At 53.0% G+C, this 21,096-nt stretch overlaps 1 protein-coding gene across 1 annotated transcript in view; it reads right to left on the bottom strand.

The window, feature by feature from the left end:
• Window positions 1-1,991: 1,991 nt before the first annotated feature.
• KCNK3 (potassium two pore domain channel subfamily K member 3) overlaps window positions 1,992-21,096 on the bottom strand; it is a 35,973-nt gene continuing 16,868 nt past the window's right edge. Inside the window, exon 2 of the mRNA XM_081264101.1 lies at window positions 1,992-5,238. Coding sequence (XP_081120227.1) covers window positions 4,301-5,238 — 938 coding nt within the window. The 3' untranslated portion in view covers window positions 1,992-4,300. The remainder of the gene's footprint in view (window positions 5,239-21,096) is intronic.

Below are 21,096 nucleotides of genomic sequence, written 5' to 3' on the forward strand. Positions count from 1 at the left end.
GAGAGGATGATGAGTGCAGTGTTTCCCCAAATCGATTTGGCCAAGGAACCCCTTTCCTAGGAGGCATACATAGGACATATTTGGGGTAGAGATACCACTACATCCCTTTCTCTTTTGACTCCCAGGAAGTGCCTATCTCCATTGAGGCTCATCCCAGTGACCAAATCCACGGGGACTTGGTGTATTTCTGCCTAATCCTCTCTCTGCAGTGCTGGCTATCTATTCTCGTGTTGCTGTGTGCCTATCTTTTAGTGCGGGAGGCCTCAGATGCCATGTGGAGTGAGGAGGGTGACACCAATGTCATCCACGGATAAAGAGCCCACTCTAGAACCATGGGCAATTCTGAGCTCTAATCACCACGGGCAGGGACTGGAGTGCGGTTCCCCTGGGGGATCCTCACAAGATCTGTTTGTGATTATTTTGCGATGAAGAAAGGAGGGCAAGGGTCAGCATGTTGCCCAGCAAGCACTTTTAAGAAATTAAAAGTCCTTGTGCTGTCATCGCTGACCTCCAGAATGAACCAGTTTCTGGTCTCACTGTCTTTAACTGTTCTAGGAAAGGCAGAGGCTGTTTGTGCCATAGGTCATAAGCCCTGGATTTTGATGAGGTGGCCTTGGGAGTGGGTGAGCCAATGGGGAATTAAGCCCCAGTTCTGCTGTGGCCACCCTGATCCACCTAGGAGCATGTGCTAGGAGACTGCCTATCGCAGCAGGGAGCAGGCAGGAGTACCATCACGGGGAAGCTCCTCGTGTCCTGTCTCTGCAGAGGGGTGCAGGTGCCACCTCTTTCTGCTTGAATCCTGAACCCTTTATATAGGTCCTTCTCTTATCTGTCAGTTGTCGTATGTGTGAAAGAGAGAGAATTTGGAGAAAGTGTCCCTATTTCATCCCCTTATTTCTCAAGTATACTTCAGTTTGCACATAGCAAAACCACTAGCAGATGGAGAAGTCACTTGAGTGGGTGATGACCAGCATTTTATAACATGCAATAGAATAGGATTTACATATTTATTTATATGTATTTTTGGTACCAGGGATTGAACTCACGGACACTCCACCACTGAACCACCCACCCCACCCGCTGCCCTTTTTTTTTTTTTTTTGGTATTTTATTTAGAGACAGGGTCTCACTTGAGTTGTTTAGCACCTTGCTGTTGCTGAGGCTGCCTTTGAACCAGCAATCCTCCTGCCTCAGCCTTCCGAGCTTCAGGGATTACACGCATATGCCACCACGCCTGGCAAATATTATTTTATGAAAGCTAGATGGGGGCTGGATAGGTATGTAGACTGTGGTGTTAGATGTTACTGTGGATTGTGCTCCTTGAAATTTGGAAGCCACTAGTTAGCTAACTCTGGGTGCTGTCACCAGCTGGCCAGGGTGGGTCTGCTCCCTGGGTCTGTTCTGGGCTCTGAGGCCCAGACCTAAATCTGAGGTATAACCTCTAGATCCAGAGAAAAGATGTACCCTGAAGAAAGGTGTGTGTGATATGTCTTCTTTGAAAGAGACATTTTTGTGTCAATCAGGTCATTGAGGCAGGGAGTCCACTGAAAGAGAATGGCATGTCATTCCTAGCTGACAGTGTAGCTGGGGTGTGTCCAGCCAGGCTGGACACTGCAGGCTGTGTGAGGAGAGGGACATGGGAGTGAGGATTCTCAGTTCTCCTAGGTTGCCACTCATGGTTGTATGACTTAGGACGAATGACCTGCCCTTCTATGAGCCTCAGTTTACTGATGTACAAGGATGGGGAGATGTCTAAGCTCTTGTTCTCATAGTGTGTTCCAGGATGATAGTAAGAAAATCTGGATCTTCTGAGAAGTCCCAAAAGGGAGAGGAGTGCTCCCCATTAGGCTTCTCCCCAAGGCCCGCAGACCAGTCTGATTAGCCTGAGGCGATCAGTTAGGTGTGTTTGTAGACCCGGACTGGGGACCACGGGGTGGCTGCCCTCTGACTGCCGTAAGGGTTTGTGATAACAGAAGAGCTGGAGCCTGACCCTGGTCTCCATGGACAGCATTTATTAGGCGCCATTCTCAGTGTGAAGACAGATAGGCAGGGGAGCCAAGGGGAGGCCTGGCAGCCACAGCCTGGGGTATTCAGGGCTGCCCGGGTGGGGTGTGGGTGTGGGGACATGTCCCCCACACATATTGCATATTCTGTGGCAGTGTGCCCAGGCATAAGGCATCGGGGAAGCAGAAAGACTGCCTGCGGTGTGTGTGGGGTGAGACGGGGAAGTGACGTTGGCCTTCCAGTTCCCTGGAAAGGAAAGACCCAGTTGGAGACCAGCAGGCTGCTGTGCTCTGCCCCAGGGCCTTCTGCCTCTTTCTCCACCATCTCTCTGCAACTTTGGTTGTGGTTCCCTCGGGTATGACGGGACTTGACCCCTCGAGGGCAGGGTCACACATAGGATAGAGGCAGCTAGCACTGTCCCCCACCCCCAACATAAAAACAGAGGGCACTCTTCTAGGCCCTGGGCCCCACCCCACTTGGCACCAGGGCCAGGTCTTCTACACTGAGATAGGATCACAGACAGGCCGGACTTCTTCCCTCTTGGGGTTCCCAGGGCCTAGAGGACATTGCTGAGGTGGAGCTTGAGGCTGACCATCCTTCAGGCCCCTCTCTCCAGCTTCACTGAATGCCAGGGCTGACCTTGCTCAGCAGAGTTGAGGAGCTGACCCTGGAGCAGCACGGGAAGGCCGAGCTGTGGAAGGAGAGGTCCCTCACCTCCACCTTGATGCTGTCCCAGCTACTCTACCAGCTCTAGCTGTGGGGAGAGTAGAGGGCATGCCCCCACCCACCACACTCCACCTGAGCCTCTGAGTTGCAGGTGGGGCAGGCAGAGGGCACAGAGGTCTAAGCCTCCTGCTCGGAGGAGTATTCATGATTTTGGCCATAGCTTATCTGTAGCTACTTGGGACACAGGTACCCACAATGGCTGCTGTGGGGCTAGGACGATGTCCCAGTAGGACAGCAAAGACAGGCTGTCTTTGCCTCTCTGCCCAATTTCGAACTGCCCAGAGCTGCAGTTCCTGACCTTGACTGCTTACCTTGGTCCCAAGGACTTTCCTGCTTGTAAGCAGGTAGCCCAGAGACAAGGGCCCCTTCAGAGTCCCTGTCCTGGGACAGGAGTAGCAGAAGCTGCGCATCAGTAAGGTCCCTGTCCGGGGCTTGTGGTTCTGGTTTAAGCCTTGGCCGCCCACAGGATGCTGCATGTGTGGGGCAGGAACCTTGCTTCTAAGCTGGAAGGAACATCACTCAGGCTGTGACAGGCAAGAGGGTTCTCGTTCCCCTTTGCCTTTTGCTCTCTGTGTCACCTTGGGCAGGACACTTCACCTGTGTCCTCGTCTATGAAATAGAGACAAGAATTCCAGCCCTGGTGAACTATTTAGAGTTTTGTGAGACTCAAACGAATGAATAGACGAGATGGGGTTTGGGGAAGCTAAAAACCCACTCCACAAATTTAAGAGTTGGTAATGAGTAGCAGTAGCAGCCAGGGGTGGCCAGTTGGTGTTCTGTTCTGGATTTCAAGGGCAGTGTGTGGAAGGCTGGAGTCCTCCCCTTCCCCCAGATAATGCACTAGAGGCCACTAGGTCTACCCACCCAAGCCACTGCCCTGCAGCCCAAAGCCCTAGAGCCTTTCCTCCCCTGCTCCCCTCTCCCCCTCCTGCCACCTGCCTATTCTTTCTTTCTGTCCTGCCCTCTGGGGGCTAGCTTTAGGGGCTGCTGAGGTTTCCACTTTCTCCATAAGGTGAAGCCATGCAAAACAACACAGAAGGTAGTGAGAGGCCGGGAGACACAGCTGAGGATGAGGGGGTGAGGGGTGGGACTGAGTGGGGGTGACCTGGACAAAGACACCCTGGCTTTTGAAGCCAAGGGACTGTGGGAGACCCGGCAGGACAGAGGTATAAATAGAGAGATGCAAACCAACGTGGAACACTAAGTCCCCTGGGGAGGTGGGGGTCTGGGTACCAGCAGGGCCTCTGAGGACTGGGGAGCTTCTTAGATTTCCAAAAGGGTTGGGAGGCTCCCTCCTAGCTTCTGCCTTCCCTCTAAGACCCCCCAAGTTTCACATTTCTTGGAATATGCTGGGCTCGGATGGGGGCTCCAGGAGTCCTCAGAGCCCGGTCTCCTGCCGGCTGGTGCGAGCAGGCACAGTTGGAGTTGGGGAGGTGGGGGACAGTGGTGGTGGGGGACTGGGGGCATCCCAAGGACCGAAGGCGGCTGGTGGGGGTGCTCCTGGCAGACCCCCCTCCCCCGTTGCTCTTCGGGTCAGGAGCCCCGGCCCCCACTGGCCCCGCGCGGGAGTTCATACGGAGCTCCTGCGCTTCATGAGGCTGCGGAAGGTGGACAGGCTGTGAAGGCCCGTGGACACCGAGCTGATGGCGGAGCGCTGCGTCCCGCTGCAGAGGCAGCGGTGCGAGTGGGTGTCGCTGTAGCGGCCGCCCACTCCGGGCGAGGAGTGGCTGTGCTCCACGCACGTGTCGGACGTGGACAGGTCCCGCGGGATGATCATGGGGATGGAGTACTGCAGCTTCTCGCGGCTCTTGTACCAGAGGCACGAGCACATGGACTGGAAGTGCAGCACCTCGGCATACACGTTGCGGAAGCCGCTGCCCCCGGGGGCCGCCATGGACGAGGCGGTGTCCGTGGTGTGCGCGCTGTCGCCGCCGCCACCGGTGCCACCGCCCAGGCAGCTGAGGCCGCCCAGTCCGCTGCCCGTCTGCCCATTGTGCGTGAGCAGCGCGCGGTGCTCGGCGTCGCGCTTCTCGTCCTCGGCGTTCATGGTCATGAAGCGCAGCACCACGAGATTGAGGAAGGCGCCGATGACCGTGAGGCCCGTGAGGATGTAGACGAAGCTGAAGGCCACGTACTGCGGCTGCGTTTGCAGCGCCTGGTCCTTCTGCAGAGCCACGTAGTCGCCGAAGCCGATGGTGGTGAGCGTGATGAAGCAGTAGTAGTAGGCCTGGAAGAAGGTCCAGTGCTCGTAGTAGGAGAAGGCGGCGGCGCCGATGCACAGCGTGCTGATGCACGAGAAGAAGCCGATGAGCACCATGTTGGCCATGGACACATCGGCGCGCCGCATGCCCAGCCCCTTCTTGGCACGGTGCAGCAGGTACCTCACGAAGGTGTTGATGCGCTCGCCCAGGCTCTGGAACATGACGAGTGTGAGCGGGATGCCCAGCAGCGCGTAGAACATGCAGAACACCTTGCCGCCATCCGTGCTGGGCGCTGCGTGGCCATAGCCTGGGGAGAGCGGGAAGAGGAGAGAAAGCACAGGCTGTGGGGCTGCCTTTCCGGAGAGCCTCCTCCTCCTCGCCTTCCCTCCCCATCCTGCAGATCCTGGGCCTTTCAACCCCTGTGGGCATATCTGCGTCCCTAGTCCCTGAGCCTGTGCAAATAATCTTGTGACAATTTCAGAAGGCAGGTAAGAAGAAAGAGACTGGAAAGGCCCCGTAATTTTTTCCAAGATCACCCTGTTTGGAAGCAGAGCAACCCAGGTCAACCTGGGTCTGACCTCGAATCTGCTTGGCTTCAAAACCCAGGTGGTTTTATGTAGCTGGAGAAGGAGCTGGCTCTTAGAACTGCTGGAAACTGTGTCCAGAGGCAGCTGAGGGAGTGTGAGTACCAGAGTCACTTGAAAACTGGGTTCTAGTTTAGTGCCCCCACCCCCGACATGCTCCCTGAGCTCTTTGGACCTTGACTATGAGGGGAGGTGTTTGGATGAATGGGTTTCACTGTGGATGGAGGGAAAATGAGGCAGGGACCAGCCTTGGATGATTTCCCTGCTGCCAGCCTAAGCTATGGGAGTGGTAGGCCCCTGGGGCTGCTGGCCCCGCAGTGGCGGATCAAGAGAAAGGAGACCAACTGCCTTGGCCTTCCCAGACAGAGGAGTAAGTGCTCCAGGTCTTTGCAGCTCCCAATCTGGTATTGGGGCCTGGAGTCTTCCCTGGTCTTGGCCCCAAAGTAGGATATGCCCTCATGGGGATATGACATTACCCTTGGCCAAGCAGGAGCTGAGTGTCCTTCCAGGTGTGTTACTGTCACTAACCAGGCAGTCTCTGTAAACCCCACCCCCACCCCCAGTTCTCACAGAGTCGGGAGCCAAGCAGAGGCAAAGCCTCCCTTTGAGCCAACCATTGCCTGGTTACCTGAACAGAAAATGACCCTGGATGGGAACTTAGACACTCTGGAAACAAGTTCGGGCCCTGTCACTAGTGGCTGTGACCTTGGGCAAATTACTCTCCCTTTCTGATTATGTTTTTTTTTTAATTTGTAAAATGAGGTCCACTGGTCTGAACCTCTGTCTTTCACCAAGCTGTGGAGGTATTGATTTCTTTTATTAATAGAATTATGCTAATAAAATAATGCTGGCAGCATTTCCAATTTTGCCTTTTTTCGAAGCCTTAAGAAATCTTAACCAAACTCTTCTTTTTCCATGCAGTCCTCCTGGATTCCTCACAGCCGAAAGTGATTTCTGCTTATTTGACTGGAATTGGTAATGTTCAGCTTTGAACTCTAGGGCCCTGGATGACATACATCTAAACACTACCTTGTGGGGGTTGTCACTGGAAGGCCTGTCATATTCCTCTCTAACTCCCACCTCCACATTGTCAGCCACATTGCCCCCATGGGGACCCAAAATGCACTTGATGTCTAAATTGCAGGGCAGGGGACTGCACACTTTTGTATCTGATCTTCCCTGACTGTGGAGTGTGTGTGTGTGTGTGTGTGTGTGTGTGTGTGTGAGAGAGAGAGAGAGAGAGAGAGAGAGAAGAGAGAAACCTTTCTAACCTTAGTTTCCATATCTGTAAAATGGGGCTAATGAGTCACCTGCTTTGGGGAGGAATAAGTGAAATAATGTAGGCCGTGCACTTAGCCTAAAGCCTGGTCCATATCAAGTGCTCAATAATGGCTCACTGATGAAGAATGGATTAAGTGCCAGGTGACTCTCACATTTCCAAGACAGCGCCAGGTCTGGGGGCAGCTGTGTTCCCATTAAGCTGGCATCTCTGCCAGCCTAGGGCCATTTGAATCTTAAAGCTCAATGAGGTCTGGGAACAGCTGCTCAGGGTGTGTGAGGTGTGGGGCTGCCCTTAGAATGGGCTCCCCCACCTCCACTGTGGCATCGAGCCAGTGGCTGTGTCCCCTTTGTCAGAGGCCTGGACAACGGAGCTGCTGAGCAGCGGTCCTGGCCCATCCCTGGCCCAGCAGGGTGAGAACAGATTGTGCCCGCCAGCTCGGCCGCAACAGCCAGACCACAACTCACCTCGACAGCTGTGCAGGTCCCGAGCCAGAGCTGCTGCTTATCCTGTCCTTCAAGTCCCCAAGGCCAGCACTGCACAGGCTAGAGGGCGGGTGCAGCACTGGTGACAAGACTCCACAGGGAGTGGGGAGTGTGGGCCTGGCCCTAGCTGTGTGGTCTTGGGCAAATCCCTTTCCCTCTCTGGGCTTCTTTGCCTTGTAATACTGGGCAGGGGTTGAACTAAAGCTATTAATCCCCGCCCTGGCTGCCTGCTCGAGCTGTACTTGGGAGTAAAGAAGATACTAGGCGTGAAAGTTCTTCGGAACTGGGTATGAAAGTGCTTTGGGATTGTAGAGTGTGCACTGGAACCAGCATGATGGGACCCTGGGGGAGAGTGCCTGAGAGCTAGTCCAGGGAGCAGGGCTCTCTGCGGGGTCAGGGTAGGGGACCCCCATCTACCACCAACACCATCCCCGCCTCCTCGCTGGGCGATTGTTCATAGACTGTGACTTCTCTGGGCCCAACACCTTTTAGGAAACCCAGTGGCCACCTGCCCGGCTCCCTCACTGCCACCTTTGCTCACAGTGCCTGTCCTGCTGCTTGTCTTCACCGCTACTGCCCAGCACCCATTCCCGTGGGGCCCAGCATTCGCAGCGACAATCCCCGCCCCCGGCCTCCTCCTGTTGAACTTAGTAATTCTCAAAGCAAGTGACTCACGCAGGCCTGAACAAGGCTCTTCCCAGGACAGAGCCACTGCCCTGGCCAGGGGGGCCCTGGCCTGGGTGGGCCTGCCCCTTGGGGTCAGATGTCCCCAAGGGTATCACTTCCCACTGCAGGCCAGGGCTTATCAATCAGAAGCTCTGACTCCTCGGGGACATTGTTAACTTAGTCCTCAGAGCTTCCTATGAGGCCATTGTCGAGACCGGCTCCACTTCACAGTTGGGGTCAGGAGGCCCGGAGAGGCCTTGTGAGCTGGCCAAGCCCACCCAGCTGTCCTGACTCAGTGTGCACCCCCGGGCACTGGAGTCAGTGTGGCACCGTAGGAAGGGTGACCGGAAGGGCGACCGAGGAGCATCACCCTTGGAGCCTCAGCCTCGGATGCTGACTTGAACAGGACACAACAGGAGGGGGAGGGGAGAGAGATGGCCAGGGAGAACGGAGGCCTCTCCAAGTATGGGGTCCCAGGTGAGCATGCCCCGCCCCTTTGCCTGTCCCATGTCACTGGGTGAAAGGGCAGGGGATCTGGGAGGACCTGCTGACGTGGGTGCCCAGCTTGGAGGACAGCCAGCCGGGGTGGAGCCACTCCCAGGAGGCCCCGGACTTCTGGGAAGTAGCTGGGAGTTTGGCAAGCCCCATCTGTTGCCAGAAGATCGGCCGCCCTGGTCCCTCGCTTGGCCTTGCGAGGGAGGGGGTAAGAGGTGTTACCCATCTCCTCCTTGCCCAGCCTTGGCTGAGGGGCTCTGCTGTCCCTCTGGGGCATCCTCTCTCACAGTACCTCCTGGGCTGGGCAGTCAAGATTGACCACGAGACACTTGCTGCTGCCTCTCTGAGTCCTCACCCGGCTGTCTCCCATTCCCTCACTCTGTCTCCCTTCCTTGAACCCACCATAGATTTAAAGGTTCTCAGAGCCAGACAGACTCTGAGTGATATTTGGTTCAGTCCTTATATTATACAGATGAGGAAATCAAAGACCAGAGAGAGAAAGCTACTTGCCCAAGCTCACACAGCTGGTAAATGATAGAGCCAGGACTATAACCCAGGATACTTGATTCCAAAACCAATATTTTTTTTCCCTGATCTCTGGTTCATGGGTAACCAGAGTCAGTTCATTCAACAAGGGCCAGCAACTCCAACTTGGGAGCAGCTTAGCTAAGAGATGGCTCTGGAACCTGGCTGGAGAAATAGAAATTGCCTTGAGGAAGCCAGGTGACTGGATATAAAAATTAATTATATATCTGGGTATGAGAACTCATTATTAGTATAAATATTTGAGGGTAGTGAGAAACTAAGAGATAGGACGGGAACTCCAGGTAGCTGTTCTTTTCCTCCCGGCATCAGCAAGGAGCTCAGACACTGGCTGTCACCATCTTCTGGGGTCATGCAGAGCCTGAAGGGGTGCATCCACTATCCCCCCTCCCCCGCTGATCCTCCTCGCTCTGTGGCCTGTTTCCTAGTCAGAGCACAACTAGCCACTCTGAGCCCTTGGCAATGGCCTTGGCTGGCCGGGGCTGGGCTGCCTGCTCCCACTGGCCTCAGATGCTGCTGGCCTGCCTGCCTGACCTCCTGCCTCTGGCCTAGCTGGTCACAAGCCCAGGCTGCCACCTGCAGCCTTGGGTGGAGGAAAGCGCCTGGGGCTGGGAGCAGGGACTGCGGGTCTCACCTGGCCCTGACTAACTTGGTGTCTTGGCCAGTGCCTTCCCCTCTCTGGGCCTCAGTTCCCCTCATCTCAGTGTCGTGGGCAGAGAGGAGGCTCCCACCTTCTCTCATGCTATCAATGCCTTGTATTATCTTCTCTGTTCCCCTACCCATTTGTAGAGCCAAGATTGAAATGCAAAAAGTTTCATTAATGAAGTACCATGTGTTAATCAGTATGGTGTTGATACTACGTAGAGCAGACACTGAATACATGATTATTAAAGCCATAATGTATTTCTCCATCAAAATTAATTAAGAACACATCTGCTTATAGAACATCTGATTGGCATGGGATAATAATAATGATTCCATGAGACTGACTGACTTAATTAATTGTTATATGTTTGAAATACTGAAAATAAGGAGGGGATCTCTGTAGTTTGGTAAGGTAGATAAGAACCCAGGCTTTGAAGCTAAATAGCTTTTTAACCTTGGCCAAGTTTCTTAATTCTCTGTGCCTCAGTTTCCCCACTTATAAAATGGCCATAATAATATATGTACCTCATAGAGTTCCTGGGGAGATTTAAGCAGACTTAAAATGCTTAGGGCATTGGGATCCATAGATATTAATTATTAATAACATCAACAACCCCCAATCAGTCTTTCCCAAGGATAATTCTCTGAAATATCAGTTCCATGGGATGTTAATAACTGTTGGTTGAGAAAAGGGTTGCTTGGTTAAATTAAATTGGGGAAATGCCGGATTAAAGAGGATTTGTCATTTGATTTAAGTGTAGGCTGTGTCAGCGCCAGCCATGTGTTAATGTGCAAGGCCAGTGGAAGGTGGGGGAAGCTGCTAAGTTTCCTACGTATTTGATCATGGAGAATTTTCCTCACACTGCATATTGCTGAACAAGCATTCTTTGGAGCACAGTTTGGGAAACACTCTTCCTTCACATCCAGAGCCTGTAGGGTCCTTCTTCCCATTTCTAACTTTGAGATCTGACTCTGATTTCCATCTCGGGGTGGATTAGAAACACAGTGCTTGGTGGTGCCCTGCCATATCCTGTCTCCCTGCAGACCCAGTTATCTAATGTAAATATGGCCCTGGCTGGGCTAATGTTTGTCCTGAGGGAAGATGGATGAGGTGACCTATGGCCTGAGACACCCAAAGGCTTTGAATTCTGGACTGATGCTGGAAATGGGGGAAGGGCCTGGCTTTGGGGTGCTGCCTGGGCCCTGTGGGGCAGCCAGCAAGGAGCGGGGGGCTCCAGGAAGGAGAGGAGGGTTGGGCTCATCTGCAGTAGGGCAGAGGGCAGCCAGGCCTGAGCTGAGTGTCACCTAGGAAGGGCCTTCAAGTGCTCTGCCTCCTCAGGGACAGACAGAGGCATGGAGCAGAGCTGCCTTTAGTCTGGAGATGGCATCAGTGTGGAGCTGGGAGGTGGGACTGGGGGCTCCTAGGTAGCCTGATTGGTGTGTTAAAGGGGATGAGGGAAGGCATCGGGCACAGGAGCTCAGGCCTCTTGGAGGCAGAGGGCAGGGCTGCTCGTCTGGGGCATTGGGAGGGGGGAGCGCAGGTGCTCTCCCTCCCTCTTGGAAGATCTGGTTCAGGAACCTGCTGGAATCTTTCTCCCAGGGCTGCAAGTCCCCTCGGAGTTCCACACAGGGCCTATAGGGGGCAGTTGCTCAGGAAATGTTGTTCAACCCCAAAGGCCAAGGTTTTGGAGGACTTTGCAGTCTGAAATGGCAGAGAGTAAACCTCCCGGCAGACACCCAGAGGGGGAGGGGAGGTGGCCATCAGCAGGAGGTCCTTTGGTGACTCATAGTTCCTGCTCTTGCTTTGGTACCCTGTCCCCTTCAACTTTAAGGCCTTAGAAGGACCCCCCCTCCCCCATGGCTTGGCCAAACCCAGAGCTGGGCCTGGGAAACCACAGAGCCTCCTGAGTTGGGGTGGGGGTGGGGACCAGCGTGCAGAACTGGGTCTGGAGTTTGTCGCCCTCCAGGCCAGAGCTCCCAGGAAGGACAGCTCTGAAGCCCAGCACCCGTCCCCTCGCTCAGCCCTGCCCCTTCCCAAGGCCTCTCTTCCCATCTCCTCTCATCTCCTCTCGTGGCTCTTCCCCCCACTCCAAACCAGCTTGTCTGTCCCTGCCCCTTCCTTCCTCCCGGATTTCATTCTCTCTCTCCTTAGCTCTCTCCCATCCGCAGGTGCCCCCTTACTGATTAGGGGGCCTCTGGTGTAGGACAGTCTCAAGGCCCCCAGCCCCCACCTTCCCTGGGCCCACGTGGAGTGGGGGAAGCTGAGAGGGAGGGTGCTGGTGTCATGGAAAATCCCTGCGGCAGCCAAGGTCAGTGTTTGCAGACACAGCCTGGCCTGGAGCCAGGCCTGCCTCCTGGGCCAGCTCCCTTGGGCCTGTCCCAGAGGCCGGCTTTGTGCAGGGACCTCAGAGGCACCCAGAGCTGCTTTGGGTGCCTGCCACAGGGACCTCAGCAGCGATCAGTGCTGGAGTATGGAGACGGTACAGTTCAACTTGCCCATTTTATAGATAGGTAAACCAAGGCTCAGAGAGGAACAGGGACCAGCCCCTGGTCACAGCAAGTTGGTGATGAGCAAAGACTGGGTTGCAGGACCTCTGTTCTCTTTGACTGACCCATGCTGTGAAGGAGAGCCTTCTATAATCTGTTCTACTAGGCCAAGGAATAGGGAAGGCTGGGTTTAAAATGTCCATGAACTCAAGGCTAGTTTGAGGTTAGGCTAGACTCAAGGTCAGTGATGTGGCCAGGAGAAGTAGACCAGATGATCAAACCAAGGTGACCTCAAAACATTTCCCATCTGGGAGTAAATCACATGAACCCTTTCAGTGGAAGCACTTTGAAAACTTCAAAGTCCCATCTAAAGCCCAGGTTAGCACTGCCCGTATTATTCAAATGTGTGGCAACGTTGATCAGTTTTTAGGTGGGGTCTGAGATGAACAGAGGAGGATTGGAGGTGAAGAACTTCAGGGTGTCAGGAGGGCTTCATGGAGGAGGGTGCATTTTCCCTGAGCTCCAAGGGGCTGATGGGAGATGCAGGACTGACAGGGAAACTGCTGTGAACAGGACACCTATTGGTAGGGGCAGAGAAAACAGGCAGGGGTATTTTCATATGTCTGGCTGGGGGGACCTGCAGGACCTCAGAACAGCAGCTTCCTGGTGCGCGAGAGCCTTACAAATGCATCTGTCAGGGGACCCTGCGGTGCCACTTCTAGGAATCTCTGCTGGGAAAAAAACCAGAGATGGGAACAGAGATTTATGAACAAGGATGTTTATAGCAGCATTTTCATTGTGAAAAATTGTAAACAGTCCAAATGTTCACCAATAGGATTTGGTTAAACATATTAAGGTATATTTATGGGGCAGAATATTGTGCAGCCATTAAAGTGCTGTTCCTGAGGAGTCTCTTAATTACATAGAAAATCTCATATCACATTAAAGATGGGAGGCACAACCCTTTCTGTATGGTGGGACCCCATACTAACTATATGCATATAAAAAATGTATGTATACATGCATACCCGCAACAGAAGGAGCTAGGAGGAAATATCCTAAAAGCTCATGGAGTTTATCCTGAATAATGGGCTCATGATTAATTTTAATTTTCTTTTTATACTTTCTATGTTTTGCAAAAATTTTATTACTTTTATAAATAGAAGATGATGAATATTAAAACCTAACAACAATACAAATCTTCCTGCTGGAGCAAGAAGTTCTGTTGAAAAGTGAAGGTCATTGAGGAGGGAGAGGGCTCAAATTTGAGGAGCTTTGAAAGGCAGGTTCAGGGTAGAAATCTTACCTGGAAGGCAATGGGGAGCCATTGACAGCTCCCGAGTAAGGGAAGTAGGTGCTCAAAGAGGTGCTGAGATGAATGACATGGCACCCCTGGGTGGGGGCAGGAGGATTCATTAGGGGACCTTGGCATGGCCCAGTTGTCAAGGGCCCGGGTGTGAGCTGGACAGAAGTAGAGAATTCAAGAGTTCAGGTGGGGAGAGTGGGGGGCGGGTGGGGAGAGGTAAAGAGAGAAAAGAGGAAGGGAAGAGAGGGGAGAGAGAGCACACAGTGTGGGGGACACCTGCTGATGTGGTGGCACAGGCCTGTCATCGCAGTGACTTGGGAGGCTGAGGCAGGAGGATCACAAGTCCAAGGCCAGCCTCAGGAAATTAGTGAAACCCTGTTTTCAAATAAAAATAAAAAGGACTGGGGATGTAGCTCAAAAAAACAAAACAAAGCACCAACCCACAAAAAACAAACAAAACCCCAAACCCCAAAACAAAAACCAGTGTTTGGGATGCCCTTGTACTTATGAGTGAAACTCCCAGCTCTACGGGTGGAATTTTTTTGTCTCTTTTGTTCACTGGTGTGTCCCCCACACATAGAAGAGTGCTTGGCTTAGAGCCGGTGCTTAATAAATCTCTGCTGATTTATTGAATTAGGGGGAGGTGGGCATCCCAGATGGACCCGATGTTTGAATGGGATGGAAACAGGGAGGATGAATGGAATGCGAGGCCCCAGAGGGAAGTGGGCAGGAACACACTGCAGGGCAGGATCCTGGGAAGGACTCTGACCTTGGGCCTTTGGGATCTGCCCCAGGGCATGGTGTCACGGCACAGACCTGTGTCTTGTATGTCCTTATGACCAGTTGTACATGGTATCTTTTTTTTTTTTTTTTTTTTTTTAGTTTTTGATATTTACTTATTTATTTATTTATATGTGGTGCTGAGAATCAAACCCAGCGCCTCACACATGCCAGGCAAGTGCGCTACCATTGATCCCCAGCCCCAGCCCTGGACAGGGTATCTTTGAGTTCAGAACAACAAATTCAGATTTGATGTAGTGCAGTTTTAATTAAATAAATCTGCCAGGGACAGCCAGGCATTGAGAAGGAATTCTATAGCCCAATATAAAGTGGACTTGCCACAGTGGGCAGCCCAGGTAGGGGTCCAGAGCCTGGATGCCTGAAATCTCACTGTTTGGGCAGAGTTATGGGGGAGGGTTGGGTCACAGAGAGGTGATGGTGCACAGGAGTTGAAGAGAACCCAACTGGGAGTCAAGATGCCCGGTGTGTGCCCATCCTCACTTTGCCTCTGTCTTGCTATAGGACAGAGGTCAGCAAACCATTTTAAATAAAGGAACTGACAGTAAATGTTTTGGGTTTCCCAGGCCATATGATAGTGTCTCACAACTACTCAACTTTGCCACTGGATCAAGGAAGCAGCCATAGAGGCTATGTAAACAAATGGACATGGCCTTATTCTAATAAAACTTTATTAACAAAAATAAACAGTGGGCCAGATTCAGCCTCAGGCCCTAGTTGGCCTAGTTCTCTTACCTATAGATGGGATATTAGATTAGAAGTTCCCCAAGGTCTCTCTGGAAAGTTATATTTAGTATTTAATAAATTGTTAGCTCCTCCATGTCCCATGCACATGGGAGAGGGGTGAGTTTTGAGGAGGGCCAAGAGCCCAAACCTGTCTGTGGGATTGGTCCTCATAGCTCTTGGGAGGACCCATTTCCACATTATGGATACTTATGTTCTTTTCCTACCTGATGCACTCCTATTCCTCCATCAAAACACACCTCAAAAGCCACCCCCTCTGGGAAGCCTTACCTGAGCTCACCCATCTAAATAAATCAGTGCTCCTGGGGCCCTTTGATCATTACTCATCATCCTTCAAACATTCATCCATTCATCTTGCCAACATTTTTGAGTCTTTCCTATGTACTGTGCTCTAAGTAGAGTAGTAATCATTCCTCGTATTTCCTCCACCCCAGCCTCCATCACTTACAAAGCAGTTTCTGTGCATTCCACTGTTGAAGTTTGCACGGAAGGCCTACACAGGAGATGTTATTTTTACCCTGTTCTATGGATGTGGAAAATTGAGTCTCAGAGCGACATTTTTTTTTTTTTTTTTTTAATCTCAGGCCACAAATACTGAAAGTTAACTTGAAATGCAAAGACGGTCCTCCTTCCTCTGTTCTTGGCTGCTCTAGGACCCTTAGCCCTGGGATGGAAGTCAGAAAACCTGCGGTCGGGTTCCAGCTGTGCCACTGCGTGAGTGATCACAGGCAAAACCCTGCCCCGCTCCTGGTCTTGAAGAGGTTGGAGGAGATGTCCTTGGGGCCCATCAGCATTCTAGGATTCTGGGTTGTCATGGGTGCTGCCATCTGTCCCCTACCAACAGTGGAGAGAGAAGTAGAGTCAGTGGGAGGGTCAGTCAAGGGCTCCTGGGCCTGTCGGACGCTCAAGCAATGCACTGGGCCTTTGGGTGCACATTGGACCACGGTTCTGGTTGGCACTGATGAGATGCCATGGAGTCAGTGAGGGCCTTGGGAGGGTCTGATCAACCTTCCCCCAGCTGAAGCAGAGGGGCAGCTGGAGTTTTAGCTTCAAAACCGACCCCTTGATCCATCTCAAGACAACCTCCCCACACTGCCTGAGGTGCCCAGGACCAAGGCTGGCCAGGGCACTTGGACAATCTTGTCGGCCTCAGGTTTTCCCTATTGCCTGCCCAGCCCCTCCTTCTGATCCTGGACCCTGCCTCCTGGGGCCTTGAGTTTCTGCTTCCTTTTGCTTCTTCAGTGACTGATGTGCCTGAGTTTGATCTCCTGTTGGTCTTTCTGGCCTCTGAGCCTTCTGTGGGTGGGGTTGGCTTCTACTTCTCAGCTGCTCAATACCTGGCATACAGTAGCAGTAGTGGTGGTGGTGGTGGTGGTGGTTAAGGTAGGAAAGCTCATGGTTATCAAGCATGTGTTAATAAATGCTTGGTGCCTCAGTGTCTGTCAGGCACCGTACTAAGTGCTTTACACATGATTTAATCTTCATGGAAATTTTATTTTATTTTTTAATATTTATTTTTTAGTTTTCGGCAGACACAACATCTTTGTTTTGTATGTGGTGCTGAGGATAGAACCCGGGCTGCACGCATGCCAGGCGAGCGCGCTACCGCTTGAGCCACATCCCCAGCCCCACGGAAATTTTATGACAGAGGCATTATCTCCACTTTACAGGTAAGAAAACTGAGGCACAGTTAGCTTTCATAACTCACTCAAGCCCACATGGCTGGTGAATGGCTGAGTGCAAGTCCTTGTTTGGGCCTGTCATCATGGACAACCCTACCAACATCAGCAGAGAGCGGCTGAATTCTGAATCCTGGGTTTCCAGCGATAGGGACTGAGCTGAAGGGCTGAATAAGTCAGACAAGGCCACACAGGCATATGGCAGAACCAGGCCTTCCTAGGCCAAGTCCTGTTCTCTTTCTTTTTCATCTCAGTGGCCTCCTGGGCCTCTGGACTGAGGTCAGGGATCAGGCTCATCTGAGCATGACCTTCAAGAATCACTGCTCTTAAGGCTGTCCTGGGAAAGGGGTGACATGGGGTGGGTGAGTGGTGGGAGGCAGGTACTTTCCACTTCCATTCCCCCAGCCCCTTCCTACAGTGGCAGGGCCTGAGAGTGCACTGGGACTCCTTCACTGGTCTGAGCCAGATGGCAGGAGGTGGCAGGCTGAGGCTGCCACAGGCTGTCAGGGAATTCATGGCTGGCCCTGGAAGAAGACAGCCAGCTCTGGTAGAGAGGGTTATGGTGCCCAGGGAGGCTGAGCAGAGAGCAGGGACCCCTGGAGCTGAAGGGCTCAGGTTTTGGACAATCTGTAACACATGATTGTCCAAGTGTACCTGCTGGAAAGTCAGTGAGACAAACATGACTTTGTTCCTTCTGAGCTTGTCTTAATTAATAAATAGAGCCAACATTTCCTAAGCACCTACCACTTTGTGCCAGGTGCTAGGCTAAGGGCTGAGACCGGATAGCTGGGACTGGCGTTTTGGGAACAGACACCAGCCAGCAGGCAGGTGGGAGAAGCCCCAAAGTGGAGATTTGCCCCCGGATGTGCTGAATCTATGTGGGAGCTGGAGGTGGGTGGCATTAGGTGAAGATGGGACTGGAAACCAGCAAGGTGAAAACAGGTGCACAAATGTGCCAGCCTCTGTGGCTGGGAGCCTGGCATGCTCTGCTCCCAGCAGCCTCCAGAGATGGCCCTGGACATCATTTAGGGTCAATGTGAACACCTGGTTGGTGTGTCAAAGCCTCTGGGCCCTGGATGTAACTACAAATTGGATCAAGTTCAATGTCTGAGGCCATACTCTCTTTCCCCCTTCCTTCCGTGTTGTTTGTTTGTTTGGTTTCACCATTTACTGTTTGTACAAAATCCACTTGATTTTGGAACAGTTTTAGATTTACAGAATTATGGCCAAGACCTCCCTTCCACGTTGGAACCTCAGCAGCTCTCCTGCACTGGCTGCTGTGTGCGCCTCCTTCCCGCCATCACCTTCTCTTAGGAAGCCTTCCTCCTACTCTGGGTCCCTGAGCGTCCCCTTCTGCCAACTGCCCACGTAGCCTCCTTCTCTGCCACACACTTGGCCTCTCTTGGCGACGTTGGCCGACATAGCATCACAGCAAAGTCTCCATGAGCAATGCTCCTTCTAGTCCAATCTGCATGTGCAGTGTGGGGGGCCAGCTGGCCCCTAGCACGGTGGGCGTTTCTCACCTCTGGACTTCCCCCCATGCCAGCTAAGTCTGAGGCTGCCAGTGAGAATGCAGATGATGGGTGTAACGAGGAAGGGAAGATCAAGGGAGGGCATCCACACACCAGAACAGACACGGGCCTCCTCTGCTCTTAGTGTGTCTACTAATAATAGCAGCAGTGTCAAGTAGGCCAGGCATCCTGTCAATTGTCTCTGCTTCTCACCGTGACCCTCCAGGTGGGCATTACTAGCTCCAGTTTGAAGAGGAAACCAGGGTCCAGAGAAGGGCAATACTACTGGCCCAAGGTCATCAGGCATAAATGGATGAATCTAGAATTTAACCTAGGTCTTTTGGCCTTCAAAATCAGGTGCTTTCAGAGTTCTGACCACCTAAGGTGTCCCTGGGACCATCCACCTTGTCCAGAGATTAACAATAGCACATGCCTAGCGGCTAGGAGACCTGGGCCTGGGTCTCCTGACACCAAACCTGCTGCTTCTACCATCCACACTGCCTCCGTGGTCCCATCTCATACTAGGTAGCTGTGTGACCTTGGGGGTAAGAAATATAGTATGCAAAATACCCCCACACTCCACTACTATAACCCCCTCAGGGCAGGACCTGGTCTTACAGTCTTGGTACCCTCCATTTGAGGATATAGGATGCTATTCTGGCCAAAACCCTTTTCTCCTCAGCTTCATTCCTGTTCTCTGCCAGCTGATGGACCCAGTGGTTGGATGGCCAGTCCCTTCTGTCCAGAGAGCAGCCCCTGAAGCCTCTCTTTGGAGACCACCAGAAGGCTTCAGTATGGCCCTGAGTCAGAAAGCACAGGAGAAGAGAGAAAGCCGGAGGGCAGGTGCCAGGGCTCCAAGGAGGCTGTCGACGGGCACATGTGAGGTATGCCTGGCCCTGCCTACCTCTTTGGATTGGTCCTTCTTACTGCAATACATCAAGGGTGGGCATAGGTAGCCTCTTCCTTGTCCAAGCCATAGTGGACCAAAGACAGTGGACAAGTCACCCTGTACCTTGTCATCCTGGCCCAGATCACAGTGGATTGGACTAGCATGGGACACCTGACCCAAGAGGACCCAAGCTGCTGGCTCGCCTGAGCCACTCAGGTTCTGTCACTCTGAGTCACAGTCACATGCAAGTCAGAGTTACAGAGGAAGGAAAGCCAGAGAGCAATCGAGCAAAGCAGAGACAGGAGTAATGCAGCCAGAGAGACTGGGAAGGAGAGGCCTGTGCTTCTGGCTGCTGACCTTTGACACTGGCTAAGTGGTATTGTTTCCTTTTATAAGTCCTCTTATTTGTTCTGGTCCAAAGGGGCACTGTTCCCTGGCGAGGCCCCAGCCATGCCAGATGGAGGGCCCAGCTCTATGCTCTGCATCCCAGAAAACCCCACATGGTGAGCTGTGTAGCAGGAGGGCCCTGGTTGGGTTCTAGGAGACCCACATGGGCAGCACTCTACAGTGGTCAGGGGCATGGTAGCCCTGTGCAGCCCACTGGCAGAGATGATATCCATTCAACACTTGGGGACATGAAGTCTGGCAAGTCAACATCTCACTCACAGATGCAGCTCCAGAGCTGGGCCTGGGTCTCCTAATACCAGACCTGCTGCTTCTCCTACCACCCATACCACCTCCCTGGTCCCACCTCTTACCAGGTAGCTGGATGACCTTGGGGTAAGAAATGTAATATGGAAAGTGCCTAAAACAAGATTTGGTATGTGGGGGCTCAAGAAGCAGGGGCTGTTATTACTATAGCTGCATGGTTTTCCAGCATAGTGCTGAGCTGCCACTCATCACTCAGAAACTTTAGTTCCCCACAATCAGTTGTGGGGAGGGGGCCTGGTCCAGCACACAGGCTGTTCATCTGCAACCCAACCCACCCCAGCTTGGCCTGCTCCTTCCCAACGCCCCCAACACTCCAGCTCCTGCTGTTCCAAGAGCTTCCCACCCTGTGCCAGCTTCTCCTCTGAGCACTTGCTCACGGGCTTGCTGTTGCTTGGAGTTCCCTTCTGCTTCTCCTCTGCCCTCTGTGGACAGGTCTGGGTCTGCCTCGTCTGGCACACTTTTCCCTGTCCCCTAGCTGGGAGAAGGACACCTTCTGTGCTTGTCACTCTGCCTGGCCCTGGGTTGAACTTGGAGGTGGGTCTTTCTCCTGCTGGCCCGCCTTGCCCTGTGCCCATAGTGGAAACCTTGCAGATGTGTGAAACTGGTCTTGATGGATGGCTCGGGTGAGGTGGGGAGGCCTTGGAGCATGGTGGCCCCATCTCCATCACCTGCTCCTCACTCTCCTTCCTGGTCATGGCTAGTGGCCCAGACAGCTCTGGCCTGGCAGGGAGTTTGGGAGCAGATGCCAGGAGATGTGAAGGAAGGCTTTTCTTAGGCTCGGCACCCTCCCCAGGGCTCAGGAGCTCAGATGGTGAAGGTTGGCATCGTGCCCGGGAGGAGAGGGACTCCAGGCAACAGGGACTTCAGACTTGAGGCAGCTGCTGGGACCTTGACTCCTTTGAGCAAGCCTGTAGACATGGGGTCCCACCTCCGACACACACGGGCAGGTGCATTCTCTCTCTCTCGTTCCCTCTCTCTCTCCTTCTCTCTTTCCCTGACACACATGCATGCACACACACTCCAACATCCTGCCCACTTCTCCGAAGACTCCTGGCAGAGCTCAGTCTACCATCCAAGGCAGAAGGCAAGAACCTGCTGGGCTGTAGAGTACACAGTCCCAGGAAGCAGAAAAGCCTGTAGTGCAATGAGGGTGTGAGGGCCCCTCACAGAACCTGGCCCCTGGGTCCCCACTCTTCCTGCAAGTTTTGGGCCCTGAAAGCTCTGGGTCCCTCTGCCCTCCTCCAGCCCAAAGGGATGCAGACTCTTCTCAGAGATTAAGATTCCATCACTGTCTGTGAAACCACGCTTCAACCCTGGGCCCTGTTGGAAATGTTCTTTATGCA

Source organism: Spermophilus citellus (genome assembly GCF_964194105.1).
Source record: "Spermophilus citellus genome assembly, chromosome: 13".
Taxonomy (NCBI): Eukaryota; Metazoa; Chordata; class Mammalia; order Rodentia; family Sciuridae; genus Spermophilus; species Spermophilus citellus.